Below are 23,247 nucleotides of genomic sequence, written 5' to 3'. Positions count from 1 at the left end.
TTGTCTGACTTACTGCTTTCATCACTTTTCATCCAGATTTTCATAAGAGATTTTGACTTATTTTCCTTACTATGACATTCACTGAATAGAAAAAAATGCAATGCATTGCAAAATTGCGACACTGTGCAATATAGCGGAGACCCAGCAGCTATGGTGGCCACTTAGCTCCTGTGCGGCCAATGTATTTCAATATTTGACATCCGCCATGCTATTACAGCGGATGTCAGGAACGGGTTAAAAAAAAGGTTGTCCCCTTATCTATAGGATAGGGGTAAGTTGCAGATCAGTTTCATGGCAATCAGTATCAGATCAGTACATTGGCCATCTCCGGCGCCCCCACTGAAATGAATGAAATGATGTGTGCTCAGCCCCCACTGATCTGCAAGTCATTGATAGGATAGGGGATAACTTAAGTGCGAGTGGGGAAAAAAAAACACTGTGATTCTGAGAGTGTGATCTCCTGACTGGGAAATCTATCCCGAATTCTCCATGTGCTCGAGGCCTAAGGCTCAGTCCCCCATCCAATTTTAGTTTCATTATTTGCTGTTTAAGTGAAAACCCAGCGTTGAGTCCATAAAAGCAGTAGCAGAACCTTCCTATAACCCATCCCCTTTATGGTCTACCCAAGTTTAGGCTTCAAAAACAGCAACAAAAAACCTGACCATAGAAACCTAGCCTACAATATGTCAGAAATCTGAGACAAGAACAGAAAGAAATGAGAGAAACTTGTGTGATCTTTGCTCTAGTTCCCCAGATATCACATGGCCTGACTGTGAACACATTCTAGACTGATCACTGAGCCTCCAATAAGAGAGTCGCACTAATCTAAAGCCTATGGAATGACCCCACACTGGGGCGGGATATGCGATAATCTTCTGGCTCTCAGGGAAAACTTAGGTGACATACAAAATCTACACCTATGACATACATAGGACTACGCTATTATAGTGTAAATGCAAACAGCAGCAGAAGCAAGTACCGTACATTTAAGCGCATGTCCACGTATGACATAGCAGATTTTCTACAGCAGAACATCAGCAAAGCAATGCACAGCGGCAAAAACCAAATTATTTGGTAAGAATGCGGAATTCATGGTGTAAGTGGCGCCAGCTCGCCCAGACTTCACAACATGAACTGCAAGGATAGAAATACGCAGCAAAAACATGCAACAGAAATTGGCACAGGTCACACTTTGTACTGTAATGCACGGCATATTTCCTATATGTAATTACACAAATAAAACTACATGTGATCATACCCTAAATGGGTTGTATAAGGTCACAAGGGAGGTAGGTGACATGGGTAGGACCATGATCACTAGAATGGGAGTCCCAAGGAGGAGTCTGAATATGGCAGCGGTCAAACATGTTTTGTGCTACCTAATTCAAAGGGGCTGCTGACAGGACAGCGATGACTGGGAACTTCCTCAGGATTGTTCATTGCTCCTGTCAGCAGTACATTGGCCTCTTTACATGGGGTGAAGTGCTACCCTTCATCTAATATCTTTTATCTCACATAAACTATGCTATCACCTAACAAACAAGAATTTTGCCCATATGCTGAGTGACTAACCACTACATGGCCCAATCATTGCATCATATGAAATGGCCTTTAGGGCGGCGACATATACCGTATGGGATGCAGATACAGCCTAATGAGTCCTGGGCCGCTGATGCTTTTACTTCTGTGTAAGTGAGCCACAGATTAATGTCAGCCATATATCCTTACTGTCCATGCTGTTTTGCTGTCACCATATGGCCAAGAATAATATTAAGGCTAGGTTCACACTAGCACTCGTTATCCGTTCTGTCCCCGAACCCGCTTAAAAAATGCGATGAGAGAAGTCACAAGACTTTTCTGTCCGCATTTTTTGTACGGAAACCTGGCGGAACCCATTATAGTCTATAGTTTCCATTACACAGAGGTGAAAGCACCCACGGCCCAGGGATTGGTTGCAGCTATAGCCAGATCTCGGCACACCTTTAGGATGTCACTAGGCTCGGTTCACAGCACTTTTCTACTGAAGAACTGCATGCAGATTTTGTTTGCAGGTTTCCAGTAAACCATTTAAATAGAAGACCTTTCCCATCCTCATCAATGTGCAGTATTACGGTATATACCACTACAAAGCCGACAATGCGCTGAATTCAGTACACTGCCTGCTATTCCGGGATGAGCCCGGGTGCTGGAGATATCAATACTGTAAATACTGGCACAAATATCTCGCCACTGTCAGAAGGGCGGGCCTTACAGACTAGTGTCATCGCTGGGTTGTGAAGAACGCTCCCCCTGCCTGTAATCTTCCATAGACTTGAAATCAACAGCATCGATATCGGCAGCACTGGGGTGTATACCCAGAAGGCGGACAGTGTGCTGAATTCAGCGCACGGACAGCTTTATAGCAGTATATAATATTGCAAATCTATGAGGACGTCAAAGGTCCTCTTTAATGGACATGCCATACAGATGACATGTAACAGGCTCTACTCAATGCAGCAACTGAAAACTTCATTCACTTGTTCAAAAAAAAAAAAAAAAAAAAAAGACACCATGTAATAGTGCCCCAGCCTTACATATCTGTATTTTAACACAAGAGTAAAAGATGATGCTAAGAGACCCTGCCTGCCCATAGCTTCACTGTCCTGTATTGTAGATATTGAGGACCATAGAGCCACTGGCAGGCAGGGAATACTAGCATAATAGGCAGGTTCAACCTTGCCCATTGGATCTCCCACTGCGCCCTACCAGACCAGTATAAGGTCTGGCAACGGCCCCTATTAACTTACCTATCCTGCTCCTGCTCACTTGTAATCTTCCTCCTCAGACTCCAGGAGGCCACACATTACATCATTGCAAAATTATGTGTGGCGCAGAGGGCCCATTGAATGCTGAAGAAAGAAGGTGGTGCAGACCATGGGCAGGAGCGGTTATCAGTAAGTGAATGCAGCCAATTCGCCCCAATTCGGCAAATCCAATTGTTTAAAAAAAAAAAAAAAAAAAAAATCGATTCTGCAACTGGTAGAACAGAAAGCCGCAGTGATGGTGGTGATGTTCCATTTCCAGAAATGGAACATCACACTGGAAAAATCGGAAAATGTGCCTGGGGCAGTCATCTGAACGCCCTGGCGATCTAAGTAAATATTAAAATTACAGTAAGTAATTTAGAAGGTAGCTTAGATTAGAAAGATTGGATTATCCCAGATGACCCCTTTAAGGGCTCGTTCACACGGGGGGGCGGATTTTGACCATATTTTGACTCGGGGAGCCAAGTTAAAATATGGTCAAAACCCGCCTGCCACAATGTTGAGGTCGCGGCTTCCCCCACCCTGAAGTCGGCTCAAATGAATGGGCCAGACGTTGCCGGTGTCAGGCGGAAGCCGCGGCTCAGCGAGCCGTGGAATCCGCCTGAAGAAAGGGCAGCTCGCTTCTTTTTTTCCCGCTATCGGCAGTTGCCAATAGCGGAAAAAAGAACACTAATGGTCTCCATAGACCACCATTGTAAAGGGGCGGATTATGACGTGGATTCCATTGTCAAAATCCGCCCCTTTGGCCCCGTGTGAACTAGCCCTAAGTATCTATTAGTGCCAACAGAGCCTGGATAGAACTTATGTATGAGCCTAAGGACATTGTACGTAGAGACTATGACCCTCTCCTAGGTGTGCGGGGGATCCCGATTGCTATACAGAGGCCATCAACATCAGACACAACAAAGTATAGAGTGTATATAAGTCACAGATAGGTCTTGGAGATATGTGTGTGTATATATATATATATATATATATATATATATATATACACACACACACACACACACACCAGTATGGTGTGAAGAGTAGCCACTGTACATGTTACAGACAGTTCACATGTATATAGTGAGTGTACATGTCACCGAAAAGGTATTCATGTATATACAATGGTGTCATGTGTACAAGGTACAGACAGGGTTTATATCTATGTATCTAGTGTATACAGGTTGAGTATCTAGTCGTGTATACAGGTTGAGTATCTAGTCGTGTATACAGGTTGAGTATCTAGTGTATACAGGTTGAGTATCTAGTGTATACAGGTTGAGTATCTAGTGTACACAGCCCAGCAGAGTATATAACCCCTCCCCCCAGTGTATATACATGTATACACAGTCGTGTCATCTCTACAGTATACACAGTGTACGTGTAATATTTCCCCTGGCATCCATGTTTGTAGACAGGAGGACATGACACTCACCCAGACTCCCAGGCTGTCTGACACCAGGTATCGGCCTAACTCCAGCACCAGCTCCTCGGTATCTCCTGACAGCTGGCCCCGGCTCTCCTCCGGGCCTCCCTCTTCCTCCTCTTCCAGCTCCCCGCTCAGGCTTCGGTAGGCGCTCAGCAGACTAAGGCCCAGCAGCAGGCCACTCAGGCCGGTGTATGTCCGCAGGCTGGGCCACGGAAAGCGCTCCAGGAAGAGCAGAGGCATTTCTAGGAGACCCCGAGGCCCCTCCTGGGCCTGTCACAGGGAACCGAGCTGAAAGCAGCGGCGCTGTCACAATTTCTCACACCCGACAGCGTAACACCGTGGCTGGGCCGCTCTCACTCCGTCTCCCGGGCGGCCTGTTCTCCGGTCTCACACTCTTATCTTCGCCGATTTCTTCTGTATTTTCATCGGTGTGAGAGCGCCCTCTACTGATAGCGGGGCGCACGTACCCAGAAACTTCTAGGGCAGAGGTAACGTCTGATCCCTGGCCCCGGCTGCTCACTGTCCTGGACGTCACCTGTGACTGGCTACAGAGGGTTAAAGGGATGCTACATGTGAACATTACCCAATACCAGAGGCGTAGCGCAGGAAGGGGGGAGGGGGCTTTGGTGGGGAAGGTGGCAAACACTGCCAGGTATACCAATATTATGAGGAGAAGATGAAGTGAGGTCCAGCTAAACCACATAGCCTTAAAATCCGACTTTTATTTAGACATATCAAACATAGAATAAAACATTCTGTCAATATATATCAGTCCCCATCATGCAAACAAAGTGTCTTGGCTGACGCGTTTCGGAAAGAATTCCACAACTTAAAGGGGCTCTATCAGCAAAATTATGCTGTATGAGCCCCACGTATGCGTGAATAGCCTTTAAAAAGGTTATTCAGACAGCGCTAATGTAATTTTACACCCCCGCCCGTTTTAAAACAAAACTATAAAAACATATATATAAATGATACCTGAACGTGCACGCTGGGCGGTCGTGCACGATCCGACATCATCTTCGGTCCCTCCTTCCTCTTCTTTCTTCTTCCAGCGACGTCCTCCTCTTCTGGATCTTCTCCGCTTTCATCTTCTGTTTTATCCGGCGGGTTGTGTTCAAATCACGTACTGCCAGGATCTGTAAGTAAATAGGGCCCGTTAGCGCTGGAGTAACTCCAGACAGTTACGACCTATTAAGAAAAGAAAAAAAAAAAGCATGGGTAGTGGCTGCCGGCGGGCCCCTAATGTCCCGGCCCTGTGGCAGCCGCTACCCCTGCTACCCCGGTAGTTACGCCGAGTAGCACTGTCAAAATGCTGCTATAGCAGAGTAAAAGGCGCGTGCCAGTGGCGTCTCATGTGCTCGTTTAAAGGGCATTGATCCTCCCATACTGTCCGTGGTGCGCCAGTGTGTTGGGGATCCTCCGTAAGCTGGGTAGAAGCAGCCAGGGATTCTCCAATTGATGTTATACCCACCTACCTGCGATCCTTTGATGAACAGAGTTGCCACCGGATCTTCCTTTTGAGTCACGTTCTATGCATGATGTCCACACATAGGATGTTTGTGTCTCAGCTCAGGAGGTGCAATGCTGTGACGCCATTGCGTCCTCTTGTGCCGAGAAGCAGACATCTTCTGTCTTTGGTCTCAGAGTCTTGTAAACTGCAAGCCACTTTACTGGTTCACTGGTTTACCACTTCAGGCCTGTGGTAGCATTTTAACTAGATTGGTGTCCTGCAGACGCCAATCTAGTTAGAAGTAAAGTAGCTGCCCCCTTTACTCCTCTCCCCCCCCTTCCCCGCTAGCTACACCATTGTCCCATATCAATATAATCCAGCCACATTATCGCATATCAATGTAATCCAAGTTTATTAGTCCATGTTAATGTAATCCAGGCATATTAGTTCATGTGTAATTCAGACACATTTCTGCCACTGATTCTGCAGTGGATTTTCCCAACTGAACAATTTGCAGTGTTATTATATCCTAAGGGTATGTCCATACGGAATGGTACATTGCAGATTTTCTTTTACATATCGGAAAATATGCAGCATAGCCCCACGTGAGCATATCCTTAGGGCTAGTTCATACTGCTGATTTCTCCGTTGTTATCTCTAGCACAATTAACATATATACTAACACTATTATTTAGCCACACAATTCCCCAGGGAGCCTTCACATGCACATTTTGATATAGAAATTTCTAGAATAGAAGCATTCACCTTGCTTTTGCAAATTCTGCTGTTGAATGGAATGGATTTTCAGTCACAGTAATTTCAGCAACTAAATTTGTTGCATGTAAGGGCGGTCTAACAGGACCACCCATCTGCAACAGCTCGCTATAGTGCCAGCCAGTCACAGTACTCCCTAACTGTGACTGCCATTAATGGTTCCCCGTGTTGACCAGCGACATAACACCTTGGATCAAGGCCCAAAACAAAATCTGTAAATGTGTCACCCAACTTTATATACTGTAGAATTTATAATATTTTTTATGTTATTAGGTCACTTTAGGCATCAGTTTCCAGGTGTAAGCTCTGCTTCTCATATATCGCCACTTAAAATAATTCTTACACTTCTGTCACTCAGGCAATAGAAATGCAGTGGTTGGAATTTATGCATGGGCAATAATGTGGTGCCCTTTATTGTACCAAAGATACAACACATTCCACATTCAGCATCTTGCTCACCACCTTCTGAAAAGGTGGGTCCCAGGTAAGGTATGCCTCATCCCAACATATTTATTATAACTTACCGTATTATATTCATGCCACAGTACAGGCTGGGGTGTAATTCGGAAAGGTTGGGCTGAGTCTCCATGAGAAAATCACATTACAAATGTCTGTCATTGTTAAGTATTGATATGTTATATTACCGCCACTAAAATCATCAGCTTTCTCTGCTTCACAGAACAGACTACAAAATTAATTCAGACCCCAAACTAGACCACTAAGTTCATCAGACCCAAGATAGGGCTAGCCTCAGCATACTGTGTGACAGGATAGGTGGCCGCTACAATAGTTGTACAAATGAGCACAGGGATAGGTGATGCCACAGGACAAACGTAATAAACACAGTAATGTCACAATATAGTTATCATAATGGTGTCACAATACAGGGAGAAGAAGAATATTAGAAAAAAAAAACACAGTAAATTCACAGTATAGGAATATTACATAAATATAGAATACAGTGATGTCTTAGTAATCGAACAATAAACTCAGTTGATATCACAGTAAAGCCGGTTGCAGATGACCATGTGCAACCGGCCTGCTGTGAATTAAAGGCATGGGCGGCACACAGGGGATACGGGGATGTCCCCTGTGTGCCGCCCGTTCATGTGCTGTGCTTCCACAACTCCTTTCATTAAATGAATAGAAGCCACGGAAGCAAAGGCTGCAAAATAGGACAGGAATAGGATCTGTTCTATATTTTGTAGCCCAGACTGTCAGCCCGCACAGGGGACCATGAAATACATGGTCGTATGTACAGGCCCATAGTAAGCTATCCGGGAAATGCACAGATAGCACGCTGAACCTTGGTTGTCTGCAACTGGCCTAAGGTCGCAGTCTAGCAGGGATTGGCATTCCATTGTGGCTTTCCACTACAGATTAGGCCTAGATGAATGGGCCTTATCAGCAGGGAGTCTCGATTCGCTGACTTCAGCGTCTTGCTGCAAACTCTGCCTTCCATTAGAAATCTGGTGTAAATTCTTCTGTGTGAAGGTATGCTAAGGCTATGTTCACATCTTCGATGGAGTCTCCTTTACAGTGTCCGTTGAACTTCGGCAGAGGAAAAAGTCCTGCACGAAGGACTTTTTCCTCTGACGGTTTCAGTTTAAAAACAATGTTCACCTGATGGACTCCATTATCGTCAATGGGGTCAACCAGGCTGTATGTATATATCCTGTTTTAGAGGTCTGCCTCTCCAGTCACAGTACAGGCATCAAAAGCCACAATGATGTCACAGCACAGAGACATTACATAGCGATATCTATTTACAGGATGAATTAAGCTAATGATAACATAACATACATAATCGTCATGGTAATAATGTGCATAGTGATGTCACAGAACAGGGATAATTAAAAGGGTTGGCTACTTTTTAGACTAATATTGAGAGACAAGTACTATTATTGATATCATAAAAAGTTGTACAATTTTCCAATATTCTTTCTGTATAAATTATTCAGTTTTCTAGATCTATGCTTGCTTTTATTCATTCTGCTTACCTTTAGTGGATGAAATTCTGACCATTTGTTAAATATTCTGTATCTGTGGTGAAACTTGTGACCACGTGTTGTAGGCCTTAACACGATAGGAAGAGTCAGCTCGTTATGAAAAGAGTTTAATTAAAATCTTGAGGGAAAACACAGGAACAGGGAAAATGTCCAAAATAACAGAAATATCAGTCAATGTCTCAATAGCTTACATCTTCAGCCATCTCTTCAATCTATCCCTAGCCAATGATCCTCTCCCTCCGCCTTCAAACATGCCACTGTCACACCTATACCTAAGAAACCGTCCCTTGACCCATCCGCTCCAGCCAACTATTGTCCCATCTCACTGCTCCCATACGCCTCAAAACTACTTAAGCAACATGTCCACTCCGAACTCTCCTCCTATTTCTCATCCAACCTGCTCTTTGACAGACTACAGTCAGGCTTCAGACCACGTCACTCCACTGAAACTGCCCTAACAAAAGTTACTAATGACCTGCTAACCGCCAAAGCCAAGCACCATTACTCTGTCCTCCTCCTCCTTGACGTCTCCTCTGCCTTTGACACAGTTGACCACTCCTTACTGTTAGAAATTCTCTCATCTCTTGGCATCTCAGACCTGGCCCTTTCCTGGATCTCCTCATACCTCACCGACTGCACATTCAGTGTCTCCTACTCACACACCACCTCCTCACCGCGCCCACTCTTTGTAGATGTGCCCCAAGGTTCCATCCTAGGACCCCTCCTGTTCTCCATCTACACCCTTGGCCTGGGCCAACTCATAGAATCTCATGGTTTCCAGTATCACTGTTATGCTGATGACACCCAAATCTACATCTCTGGGCCAGACATTACCTCCCTGCCTGCCAGAGTTCCAGATTGTTTAGCGGCCGTAGACTCCTTCCTCTCTTCCCGCTTTTTCAAACTCAACATGGAGAAAACAGAGTTCATCATTTTCACCCCATCCTGTATGGCCCCCTCTGTGATGGATCACGCCTCGCCAAGACCACTTTGGCGCAAAAAAACGCGATCACCTTCTTATCTATACCATCCAATCTCACAGCCAGAGAGAGGACCGGGCCTTATAGGATAATACGAGAAGAGCCTTCTAAAGTTTTAAAGTTTTATTAACCCAAGATGGTCGATACTAGTCAGCCTGAATATATATATAAAGATATACCCTGGCGGTTACAAGCTTATACGGTTACAGAATGTTTAGTTACAGTGCAGTAAGATAAAAAGAATAAAAGATTAGAAACAGGGATATAATACCAGATTTGATCTCCGGAATTCCACTCATGAAATCCAGGGCACATAGCTTTAGAGTCTTTTTAAGTAGTCCACAGATGGAAAGGGGTTGATGACCCCATTAACAGAATAGTCAAGGGTGCATGGTATTTCCATAGGCATTAGTCAATAGTCCAAGGGAGCAGTTTCCACAGTATCACAGCACCTGGTGACGCATGCCAGCAGACCAGGAAGAACCAGAACAAAGAACACAGACCCCCAGGGTCCTGGCATGGGTGACAATATATCTCCCTTTAGCCCCCTCCCACAATGAGGTCAGCAAGGTGGGCAACTCAGCCCCCTCACCTTATACCAGAATAACTATAAACGGCCATAACTCTTTGCCAGGTGAACCTACTGTTTGGCTAGGGGCATGATGGGGTTCCTCACGGAGTCCCCATTAGGTAGAGACCAAGGATGATTCCCCAATTCCCTATGGGTAATGAGTTCAGTGCTGGAACCCCTCCTAGCCCTCTGATCGGGTAGTGCTTGGGCTCGAAACGTGCGGCCTGGTCCTGCGCACAGGAGGAAGTTATTGTCATGACTGTATCATATTTTCCTGTGACAATAACTTCACAAATCCCATAACTGATTGAAGTTTTTGTGGAGTCAGGCAGTCTGCTACAAGGTGTTAGGAGAACTCTCAGAGCACTGAGTCAAGATGGCCCCCTGCTAGGGATAAGGGATGATCAAAGCCACTTCCAGGGAGTAATTAGGCTCGGGCATGTGGACACTATGTCTCACATCCTGTCCCACAGGCCCGATGCCTTTGGGTAACCCTGGACTGGGCCCGATGCCTTGGGGTAACCCTGGACTCTGACCTATCCTTCAAGCCACATATTCAAACCCTCAACACCTTCTGTCGCCTCCAGCTCAAGAACATCCATTGAATCCGCTCCTTCCTCACCCCGGAAACTACCAAGATGCTCGTCCAGGCCCGCTTAGACTACTTCAACACCCTTCTCCATGGACTCCCACTAACACCCTCACCCCCCTCCAGTCCACCCTGTCGGTCATTGTTAGTATTATATCTACCTGTATATTTTGTGTATTGTATGTAACCCCCAAATGTAAAGCACCATGGAATTAATGGTGCTATATAAATAAACAATAATAATAAGTTAGATTTCTTCATCTGGATATCCTGTAGTTACAGCTTGGTTCATGCTTGTCATCTGGTTGGTAGACTTGGGCTGGTCACGATGTCCATGAATGACTGACCATCTCTCAGGGCCACCCACCCTGGTCTTCCCAAAGAGAGATCTAGACATGTGTATTTCTTACTCATTTATATTCATGAGAGGGGGTGTAGCCTTCCATCTTGTTGCTATGTAAGGAGATGTCTAACCTAGTATACTCTAACCGCACCCATGTACCCAGAATATAGAAGTGTGATGTCAGTACAGTTTAACCCTTTGTGTGCTAGAGAATATTGTAATATTATAATACTTAACACCATAGTCATGTGATATACAGTCCATGGTCATGTGATGAGCACACAGGTGCACAGCTCGTTATAGTCACAGCTCAATAATCAGACATCTGCCTGGTAACGAGCTGTGCACCTGTGTGCTCATCACATGACCATGGACTGTAAATAGTTGTATCAGGAATTTCATCTTGACACTAAAGGTGTGGATGGTACCCAGCTCTGCCAGATAGAAATGGAACAGCTTATTCCCCTTATTTCCAAGAAGGGGGACACCCTGAAAAGAGGTGTGGCTAACCACAAACCATAACAAACTGTTTTACCTTGCCACTATGTCATATCTAGAAGTAATCTAACAAATATGGGTGTTGTCAAGTCCATCAGAGATCCTCCAAGCCGTTAGTTTCAGCACTAATATCTCCCCACTGTCAGACGGGCTTTCCTCACAGCCTAGCGTCATCACTTGGCGGTAAGGAGAGCCCCCTCTGACAGTACAGAGCTATGGACGGGTACAGTCAGGGGGGGGAGTGCGTTCCTCTCAGCCCAATGATGACCCTAGGTTGTCAGGAACACCCTGCTGACAGTAGGGAGATATCGGTGCTAAAACTAACAACATTGATATCTCCAGCCCCAGGGCACATAACGGTAAAGAAGACAGTGTGATGAAATCATGAAAGTTCCTCTTTAAAGGGGTTATCCCATCACAAGGATCCTATCTATACTGCTTGTTAATGTGGATTTAAGTCTTTTCCTAAATACACTGCTTCAGCAGAACTGCTTTGTTTGTCCACTATCTTAATTTATTCACTTCATTGTTGACACTGCGTTTCTATGGCCCTTGGGATTATCTGCTCAAATGTGGAGTAACAGTAACGTAGCTGCCTGCATTCAGGGGGGAGGGAGGAGGGGCTAAGTCCACAGGAGCGAGCCTGTGTCTGTAGCTGTTCCTGTGTCTACACCACACATGTGACCTAGCTTCCTGCTCTCAGATAAAGGAGGGGGGGGGGGGGAATGAGTGCTGCTTTCTTATATAAAAATTCTAAATCCTAGCGGGATAAAGGACCTGGTCCCTCTGTTCACTAGGATTTAGCTTTCTTATATAGAGCAGGCTAAAAGCTAGTGAGCAGAAGGATCTGGTCCCTTAGCCCACTAGGATTTAGCCGACTCTATATAGAACAAGCTAAATCCAAGTGTTATAGGACCTTTGATGACATCACAGCCCCTTCAGTCATCCCATAGGATCACGCTATGTGGTGGGCGGAACTACATGCTAATTTGGGGTCGGAGCTAAACTGGAGGTAGTCGGACAGTATAGCTTTGCATATGAAACCCCGCCCACCAATTGATGTCGAAAACCAGGAAGAAAGAAGTCTTTGCAGCCGCGAAGACTGGTGAGCAAGGAACATGGGAATATCCATTTAAGGAGATTTCCGCTGAGCCCAAAGTCAGTGGTGGTGGCAAAGTGTATTTGGTGTATGTGGACTGTGTGCCAGTGTGATGTACACTGAAGTTGCACCCTGAGTGAAGTGTGGGTGCAAGACTGGAGTGAATTAACCCCTGCCAGCCACACCTGCATCACGTACTATGACAATCCATATGTGAAAAAAAGATTTATAACCAACCAACCCCAACATGCTACCATAACCACCATTTTCCACTCACTGCATCGGCTGCCTGGAAAATGGAGAATAACTTTTCTAGTTTCCTTATTGACCTTCAAGTCCATAAACAACTTGAGCAGGCACAAATAAACTGCTTACCCCCCTTAAATGATTTGGAGGCAGAGTCTTCTGCCATGCAGTCCTCAGTCTTACACAGACTGATCAGACTGACAATTTTAAATTAAAGCTCAAAACACATCTATTCAGTCTGGCCTTTGATGGCAAACAACCCCCTCGCTGTACATAGAAAACTGCAAGATACCGTTCAATTACCGGACTACGCATTGAGTCTATTGGGAGAATGTTTGTTGAGTAGATTTCATGTTGTGTTGTGACCCACCATTTCTAGGACCTAGGTGCAACTGTAACCCCTGCATTCTTCTTAAAATGCACTCATGATAGCAACAGATGAACTTCATGTTGATGGTTCCCATATAAAAATGTTTGGGGGGGGGGGGGGTTGGTACGTATGAAAACAGTACAAAAGTGAAAGGTATTTGTTTGACAAAATGCTAGATTTCATAAGTGGCGGATGCTAATAGAAAGTGAAGCTTCACTTTAAACACATTGTACACGTTCAGGTGCCCCACCTTTTGTACTACTGACTATTATCTATTACGACAGTAGACGTCTGGACATATCTGGGCAATTAAATCATCACACGTGTAAAACGTCAGTATTGTGAAAAGTGGTGTAAAAGGATTATCTTATCTTATAACTAATGGCTGGGTGTAGGTTACAGAAAATATTTATGAAGATGCTGGAGGTAGATGAGATTACTCAAGACTCAAGAATGAGACCTATCAACATTTCTAGCTGGCTGTAACACCCTGCTCATCAACTTAATTACCCGGAAACAACATTGACTTCTAAGTGGACTCCAATGGAAAGTTAAGCCAGACTTGCCAACTCTTCTGAATTTTCCTGTAGGTGTGCAGAATAAGGAACCTGATATTTTACTGGACAAAATAGCATAGAACCCTTCTTTTTTTTTTTTTTTTTGCTTCACACCTTCTATTTATTGGCATCTTAATAAATCAGGAACACATCCAACATAAAATTGCTGTATAGCTCATACCAATTTTCCAATAAATAAGTATGGCTGAAGTGTACCTGCTCTGCTCTCTGCCCGCATCCACAGGGAAATGAGGCATCCACATATGCTCTACCATTTCCTCATTCAAATAGGGGACATGTGACACAGGGAAGATGGGTTTGAGGCAGCTACACTGTGCATCTAGGACTTAAAACACAGTGCAGACTAGGATATATATATATATATATATATATATATATATATATATATATATATATATATATATACAGTATATTTTAAAAGTACACAACTGTTTAATTTGTGCCACAATAAGTTAGAAAATTGTGAATAATAACATGGTTTCTGAAAGACTTGTTCTAAGTGATTGTCATGTTCCTCTTCAGTTGTGCCAAAGATAAGGATGTCATCACTGACATTGAGGACTCCAGGTATTCCTGAAAGAACCTGTGATAACATTCTGAAATATTTCTGCATCCGATGAAATGCCACAGTTCATCCTCTTGAACCTTCTTAGACCGACATGAGTGCTAAAAGTTGCTAAAGGTGCTAAAAATATATCTGGAGTCGGGATTGTAGTGTTGTAGTGAGGATGCAGGTCTTCTGGAATAAGTCCAATATGAGATGGTTACTCTTGTAGATCAGAACACTTTATTCCATGCTCCATCATGGCTCCCTGTATAACAACTCCTCCCCCTCAGCTCAGCTCCTCCTCCATTACTACCTCACTGTTGCTAGGCAGACAAAGCAGAATAAGTAAGCAGAACAGAACTTACAGAACATACTTATAACAACATCACAGGGATGCAATTCAAACTGATGATAACCAGATTTTAGCTCAATTTTTGAGAATATTTTTGCACCATTTAGATCTGCGAGAATGTCATCAAATGGTAGGTGTAATGTGCCTTTCTCTTTGAATGCCTCGATTGACGTGTCGCATATCCATAATCTGATTGTTAGGGAAGTTCAGACAGCAGTTCCCCAGTGCTGTAGATGAACTCTGGAGGAAGGGGCACAAGAGACAGTGAGCCCTGGTCTGAAACCCCCACTGTCCCTTCCTGCTTGCCAGTCCTATCCTATGTAATAGGCGACAACTGTATGACAATCCCTTCCTAAATACGTGACACATAAAACACGGATAAGACAAACAAGAACAAGTGAGGTCAGCTAGCCAGGGGTCAGTAACAGTCGAGCGATGCAGTGTCAAAATCGATATCAAAAAGAGTAGTCAATAGGGAAATCCAGAGGTCAAGAATCAGAATACAAGAAATAACAGCAAGAGAAAAGCCAGTATGCACAAGGCAATAGCAAGCACCAATGTGAGTGAACAATAAATAGGGAGAAAGAACCCGCCCGGGACCTGGAAGGCAGGTTGTCAATCACAGGGCAAGACTATGTTTAACTATTAGAGGAGCAGAGGGCAATGAAGGTGAAGGAGATGGGTGTGGTGGGAAATCAATTAGCAAGGTGAAGGAATAGGACAGTGTTCAGACAATGCAAAACAAACCCAAAAGAAGAAATCACAGCCAAACATGTCTCCTGCGCCGCAGCATGCGACCAGATAATGACGCCAAAGCCCGGACGGGCAAAGATGTTACACTGATTTTACTAGTCTGCTTAGGTTTAGACGCAACCACAATTGGTGAGTCCCAGGGAGTTGGGCCCTCTTCAAATTCAATGACATCAGATTTCTTCCAGGTCTTGCAGTTCTTTCTCCACCAGCTTGCAGACATGGAATGGGATGCGCCTGTGAGGTTGAACTGACGGCTGTACTAACTGGTCAATATGTAATTTAACTTGAAACTATTTCAGCTTTCCTAGGCCTTGAAAGAGTTGAGGATATTTCTGCATAACATTTTGGACAGAAGAGTGTGTTATGCTGTTTGCCAGTTTCACTAGGCCCAGAGATACTACACTACTGCAGCTAAGAAGAGTGTCTGCAGAACACTCCACTACATAGAAAGTGTCCGGGATGGATTTCCCATCAGCCGTTAGTAATGCCTGAAATTTGCCACATAGGGGTAATGCAGTAGCTGAACTATAAGGCTAAGTTCACACTGGTTTTTTTGGTCAGGATTTTGACGCGGAATCAATGGGAGTCGGTCATTTCCTTTTTCCAATTTACTTAAGGCGGATTCCACGGCTGATTCATCCGCCTTGTGACACCTCCCGACTAGCCCCGTTAATTTGAGCCTAATCCGGAGCCGAATGCTGCGACTAGCCAGGCAAAGTTTTGCTTACGCTCGCGGCCGCAAAAAAATGGCTGCGGGCATGTGCAATTGGGTCTGCCTGAGGCCCAATGGCAGAGCTGAATGCGCATGCGTAGAAGTTTGACCCCCAGCGCTGGAAGAAGACGCAAAGAAAGGCCGTTCCAGACAAAGAGGCTGTGCTGGAAATTTCTCTCGCAGCATTGGGGACGCCCCCAGTGCTGCAAGAGAACTCATTTGCATACAGATGAAAACCAGGATTTTTACTGAACGTCGGCGCGGAGAAGACATCTAAAGGTAGGAGAAGAAGGAGACGGCTAAGGGCTAGCTCACATGGGGACAAGGAGGCGGATTTTGACAGAGGATTTTGCCTCAAATCCAACTCCATAGAATGGTGGTCTATGGAGACCGCTAGCTTTCTTTTTTTCTGCTACCAGTTTTTCGCCGCTAGCAGAAAAAAGAAGCGACATGACCTTTCTTCAGACATTTTCCACCTGTAGAAAGCAATAGAAGTGAATGGGAGGCGAAAAACGTGTCATGTTTTTTGGAGCGTTTTTTGCGGCCCATTCATTTTAGGGGAGGGGAAAACCGCCTGGCGTTTTTTACCAAAAACCGCTCCAAAAAACACGTCAAGGTCCAAAAACCACTTCCTAATTAGGAAGCGTTTTTTTTCCGGACCAAAATAAGCCACGCGTAATTTACGTGTGAATGAGCCCTTAGGAGGCTAAGGAGAAGGAAAAGGCTTTTCCTACGTGTTAGGGACAAAAAAAAATTAATTTTAATAATAGAATCCCTTTAATTTTATTTTAGTGTATTTTGTAGGTCCCACTAGGTGGCATCACAGTGTCATCTTATATACTCATATCATATTATATACTATATCAAAACATTATTATCAGCATAAACTAACAGGCATTCTATTAGGACTAGCCTCTGGTCTGGAAGACATTGTGAGGCCCCTGCTGCCATGACAACCATTATGACCTCACAAAGCTCATGACATCATCAGTTCTACATCACAACCTACATGTCCTGAGTCTGACACATTGTAGAGGTCCAGTCCAGGTAAGTAGCACAGATATTCTCAGCTCGGCCGCTGCTCCATTCATACAGGAGACATTGGCGTTCTTACTCTGCTTTCTTTTATGTATAATGGCGAGGCATTGCTGTGGGCGGGGACAGTAGATCACCAGATAAATCATCATTTACGCCAATTTTTTTACATGAATGATGACTCTGAGTATTTCCCTACTGACCGACTCTAGAGATAAGATACGGAGAGAAATTTTATATTATTTCTTTTTTAATTTGAGGATATTCTAATGAAAAATGGTGATAAATGTTCCTGAGATTTCTCAGTGTTGGGTTCCCTGAGGTTCGGATGTTCCTTTCTAATAAATAGTCCCTGTTGTCGGCTTTCAGAGCTCATAATTCTTTAAGTTCTGTGTAACATCCATTGTTTCTATTCCCTATCATGTAAATGCTGAGCAATTCTTCTACATTCTTGTCATGTAATTGATCGGAGCCCTTGTGTATTCTCCTATAGGTGCACTCCATACAGTATGCAGAGGAGCACAACTGGACGTGTATATATATATATATATAGACATATATGTGTATTTAAAGGTTGTAAGTAATTACCTCAATTTATAATATGTGTACAGGATGTATATACATTTTTAGAGACTTGTAAGTATCTTTCAATAATAATTCCGTTTGTATACAGTGAGTAAGGTGTCGGTAAATATCTGAAAATATGAATTGTCACAGATTGTAAGTAATGTTAGTGATAAATATTTCTATATACAATATGTGTAAGGTTTAGGTAGGTATGTATATTAATAGATTGTAGATCATGTCAGCAATAATGTATATAGAGGTACTTATGTTGTGTATATGTATTTTATAAGTAGATCTAAAATGTGTAATTAATGTCATTAATAAGTAAATCTAAATTCATTAGTTATCTATATATTTACATATGTAGAGATTGTAAGTAGTGGCAGTAAAAGGTTTCTCTATAACATGTTATGTGTAAGGTTTGTTCATACTTACTGTATATATAAATGTATAATTAGAGATTGTAAGTAACATAATTACCTGTATATACACTAGGTGTGCAGTGTGTGTTCATATCTGTATAGATTGATATAGTGATGTCACTAATTAGTGAATAGTGATCTTATCCATAGTGATGCTATACACACACTCTACACCCCATTGACCACTTAATGTATCTATATGGTATATGGTATGGTTATATAGGTATGCAACTGAAAGACATGTTAGTAATTAGTATGAGTGGAGAGAAAGGTTTTGCGTTATCAATCATATTCTCTGAAAAAAGGCCAGAAAAAAAAAAAAAATCTGCCGGGTTTGTAAACTTTTGAGCACAACTGTGCATTATATGTAAGATTTGTTGATATATGTAATATTCTAGAGAAATATATATAAATATAGGTTTGTGTAAATATCTCTCTCTATATATACAGTATATATATATATAATGCAAATAAGTTATACTATGAAATCTAGAGGGTTATTTAGTAAAACTGGAGTTTTCATACAGCCAAGGCCATTGTAGTAATAGTGATGTCTTATCAATAGTAATGCTATACACACACCGTACATCCCATCGACCACTTAGTGTTTCGATGGGTCCCTATACTAACACTTTATACAGGACAGGAGATAATCTTCTTATATAGTCACTGTTACAGTGCAGTCTATAAGTACTTGCTCTCTGGGGTCTTGCCTATAGGGCAGTACAGCATTTATTATAGGGGTAAATTAGTCTTAGTGTAGGGACCCATCTGAATGAGGTCGCCGTGACGGGGCAGATGGGCTCGCACAATTCATCAAACTGTGCGCTAAGAACCTCACATTTATAACTGTAGTTAGTGATAGATGAAAATGAAGACGAAGAATTTTCTCATTTGGATTGAAAAACAATGTACTAATAAAATAGTTTTTGGAGTTTTTTTTATTTTATTTTTTTCAGTCTTAACTAGAAATGAGCAAAGCATCATTTCAGGTTCATTAGATATTTTCCAAAATGTTCAGGTTCTCTGGAAAGTGTCCAGTCTGTACCCATCATTCTGGCAGTCCCATCTTCTGATACTCTCACAGAGGAACGTGGTTTTAAGGGAATGAATGAGGGCTACGCTTGCTTAGCAGGCAGCCTCAGCCGTTTCTTGGAACTCCTATGGAAGTCTTATACAAGTAAATGGAGTAAACTGCGTATGTTTATCCCACTTACAGTAGCTTGTGGTCCTGATCTCTATGTAGATGTGGATCTCAGAGGAGAGAACCATTTATGGCATATTATGTATATGTAGCCATAAATACTGATGTATGACTATATTATACAGAAATACTTGTATGATGCAGAGCGAAGCTCCTTAATACTCAGTGTGGTACATGTACTGCACCGACATGGTGTCAGGTCAGGGGTGAGCTAGCACCATAAGCAGCAGGTCTCCGCTGTGGTCGCAACTGTCTAACCCCCTTAGACGGAACCATCACAGGCAACTGCAGCATCTAAGAAATTGTTAACCATTGTGGCTCCCCTCATTTGCTCCCCTATACTGTGATTGGTGGAGCTGATATGCTGCTATGACCTCCCAGGCCTGAGCTAGGCTCCCTGGCTTGCCATATTTACTTCTCCATCCTGATTGGCTGGCTGTCAGCCAGAATACACCGTATTACATTAGTACTGCAGCGTATTCGATCAGGGATCAGATGATTTTATGAAGTAAAAAATAAATAAAATGTTTTAACATGTTAAAAAATAAAAACGTTTCAAGTAACCAACAAAATCCAGTTAAACATGTCCAGCATCTATATAATGTAAAGAAATAAATCTAATTACATGTTTCATATTCCTGCATTCACCTGTACTATTATTATTTATTTTTACTACTCGTATAGCACCAACCTATTCAACAGTGCTTTTCAGACATTGTCAGTCACTGTCCCATAAAGAGTTCACAATGTAAGTTCCCTGTCAGTGGGGGAGGACCCGGAGTACTCAGACGAAATCATACAACTCAATCCTTGGCACTCCAGGACATGCAGCGCCACCTGGAGGACCTTGGCAATAGAGGTCGGCGCAACAATATCCGCATTAAGGGTATTCCGGAGCCCACGCAGCAGGAGGATTTACACCTGGTCCTAGAAGCAGTATTCAACTCCATCCTACTAAAGTCCCCCTCCCGCAAGATCAAATTGGATAGAGCCCACCATGCCCTCTGACCTAAAGGCACTTTGTCTGCACCAAAGGAAGTTATTCGCTGCATCCACGACTTCACCCTGAAAGAGGAAATGATGATCAAGGCGAGGACTCTCAAGGACTTGCTCTGTCTACGACTTCACCCTGAAAGAGGCAATCATGATCAAGGCGAGGACTCTCAAGGACTTTGACTTTAATGGGGCTAAACTGCAACTCTATTGGGATCTCTCTCTCATTACCCTCCAGAAACGTCACTATCTTCGCCCCCTTCTTAACCTGCAGGATCGTTTCATCTCCTACCGTTGGGGCATTCTGTTTGCGTTTACTGCCTGGAAGGACGGGCACTCTGCTACCCTACATTCCTATTCGGATCTGACTCTGTTCTGTGAAATTTTGGACATACCGCCACCTGCCCTGATTGACTGGAAGCTCCCCTGCCACCTCCATCACCGGTGGACCCGGTCTGGCATCGTCGGTGCTCTAGGAAACACCAATCACTTCCCTCCACCTCTTCTTCCCAGAAGCCTTGTCTGGGGGACAATTCCTGAGTGGCCCTCGATGGTCAGACTGCTTTTTCTTCTTGCCCATATTCCATTGTCCTGTGAACCAGTTGCACGTGGTGGAATTTCCTCATCATCTGTCTCCTCTGTACTTGCTTCTGGGTTGTAGCCACAAAGCTTTTTAAAATGGGACACATTTATTGTGACTTGCTGACCCTGGCGTTGAGCAGTAACCATGATACTTTTGACGTGCATGACTTGAAAGGGTTCTGGATGATAAGGGGATGATCATTTGTCACTAGGTCTTTTAACAAGGACCCAGTCTCCCAGGTCCAACTGTTTGAAGTGACAACTGCTCTTATCTGCATATCTTTTCATCTTACCTTTGGTAAGGGAATCATTGAGGACCAATGGAGCCTGGACGGAAATTACAGGGATGTTTGGAAGCTTAATGCGCAAATACCTGCCAAAAAGTGCAGATGCTGGTGGGGTTCCTGTAGTAGAGTGTGGGGTGGCTCTGTACTGTCTAGGTGATCTGTATAATTCTTGCTGCAAATCCTTGTGTTCCACGGTAGCAATCCGAAGTGTTTTGTTGATTGATTGCATGAAGCGCTCCACTTTGCCATTGGCTTGAGGCCAGTAAGGAGTTATTCTCCTGTGGGTGAAACCAAGATAAGTTGCAAAAGACTGAAAATCTGCACTATTAAAAGGCGTCCCATTGTCAGTCTTCACTGTTTCACGTATGCCATATGCAGAGAACATCTTGTACAGTTTTGGTATGACGGCTCCGGCAGAGGTGGCGGAAACAGGTTCAATGACTGGATACCTAGATAAATCATCTATGACAGCCAGTAAATAAGGATGATCTGGAAAAGTGCAGAAATCAACACTCACGGCAGTCCACAGACTTTCTGGCAGAGGTGACATTTGAACTGATTCTCGGATATGGTCCACCATAGTTGCTTGACAAGGTATACATGTGGCAATAAGTGCTTCCACTTGTTTATCTAGTCCTGGAAACCATACTTTCTCCCTAAGCAATTGCTTTGTTTTAACTATACCTTGACCTTGATGAGCCAGATCGATCACTCCACGTTGAAGTTTCTGAGGTATGACCAGGCGATTGTCACACAGTAGTATGTTTGAGTCAGATAGAGACTGTGAATAGACGACCAAAGAGGTAAAGATGAAAATGAAGGCATCTCCATACGGCTGCAAAAGCTTCCTTCTCAGTTTGAGAAAAGCGCTGTTCCGTTTCTGTTAAAGCCTTGCTTGCATATGGAAATGCTGCCAGTCTTCGACACCCGAGTTAAAATTGCACCAAGGCCTACAGGACTGGCATCCACAATGAGCTCAGTAGACGTTAGGGGGTCAAAATAGGCCTTTCCTGAATCACTAGTCAGACTGGACTTTAGTGTGTCAAATGCTGATTGATGTTCAACCATCCATGACCAAGGAGTATCTTTTTTACTGAGGTGTTATAGGGGTTCAGAAACAGTAGTCAGGTCAGGTATGAATTGGCCACAGTATGTGACCAGACCAAGAAAACTCCAAACATCTGAGACATTTTGAGGCTGGCTATCAGAGGTTATAGCATCTATTTTCTCAGGGAATGCAGCAACACCATTTTCAGAAAAAATACAGCCAAAAACATTTAATGGATGTCTGGTTGAACTCACATTTTGACGGACTTATGGTTAGATTGCAGGTTTGATAGTCTTTACAGTTTTCATGAAAAGTTGAATCTGCAGAGTCTTGCTGGGCAGTCTGTCCTATGACTGTATAAGCCTCCATACATGGTGTCCTATCAGTTTTTGTGCCGCTAGTAATCAGATTATGGCTGCAGCACATTTTAGATTTGGCAGGGAGTATGTAAAATAAGAAGTCTGCCACCCCTCCTCTATTATAACTGTACAGCAGCAATAGTTAGCTGAGAAACATCCAAGTGAACATATGGAAATCCCAGAAACAGAGTACTACAAATATAGGGCAACTACATACAGGCATGGAGCAAGTAAAGAGATCCCTGACACAGGAAGGAAGCAAGCAATCTATAAGCAGTCAGGAAAACCGCTTGCTCTCTGTGAATAATATCTAATCTGTAACAATGCAAGCAGCTAGAAGTAGATAAGTACATCACAGACTCTTCTTATTTTGTAAGTTGTGAACACGTTCAGTCTGTTGCAAATGTGTGAAGTCTGAGGAGAATCAGCCCCTTCCCTCTCCATTCACCATGTGAAGACTGAACAGACCCTCTGCCTCCACTCTCTGTGAACCCCTCTTGCTGCTATGGACTGAACTTCCCTAGGCAGTGAACTGCAAATTAACTACAAGGGATACAATTTTGTCTAGATTCACATACTCTACTAAATGAGACTAAGTTGCCTGAAATCCCATTTATAAGGCAAGAGAGAAGTGAAAACCATTTCCAGTGACTACCTC

At 43.5% G+C, this 23,247-nt stretch overlaps 1 protein-coding gene across 1 annotated transcript in view; it reads right to left on the bottom strand.

Moving 5' to 3' along the window:
- AMFR (autocrine motility factor receptor) overlaps positions 1-4,678 on the bottom strand; it is a 38,378-nt gene extending 33,700 nt beyond the window's left edge. Inside the window, exon 1 of the mRNA XM_075281872.1 lies at positions 4,225-4,678. Coding sequence (XP_075137973.1) covers positions 4,225-4,458 — 234 coding nt within the window. The 5' untranslated portion in view covers positions 4,459-4,678. The remainder of the gene's footprint in view (positions 1-4,224) is intronic.
- Positions 4,679-23,247: the final 18,569 nt, after the last annotated feature.

This window comes from Leptodactylus fuscus, chromosome 7 (assembly GCF_031893055.1).
Source record: "Leptodactylus fuscus isolate aLepFus1 chromosome 7, aLepFus1.hap2, whole genome shotgun sequence".
NCBI lineage: Eukaryota > Metazoa > Chordata > Amphibia > Anura > Leptodactylidae > Leptodactylus > Leptodactylus fuscus.
Note: the sequence above shows the minus strand (reverse complement) of the source record. Positions and strands in the feature narration are given on the sequence as shown.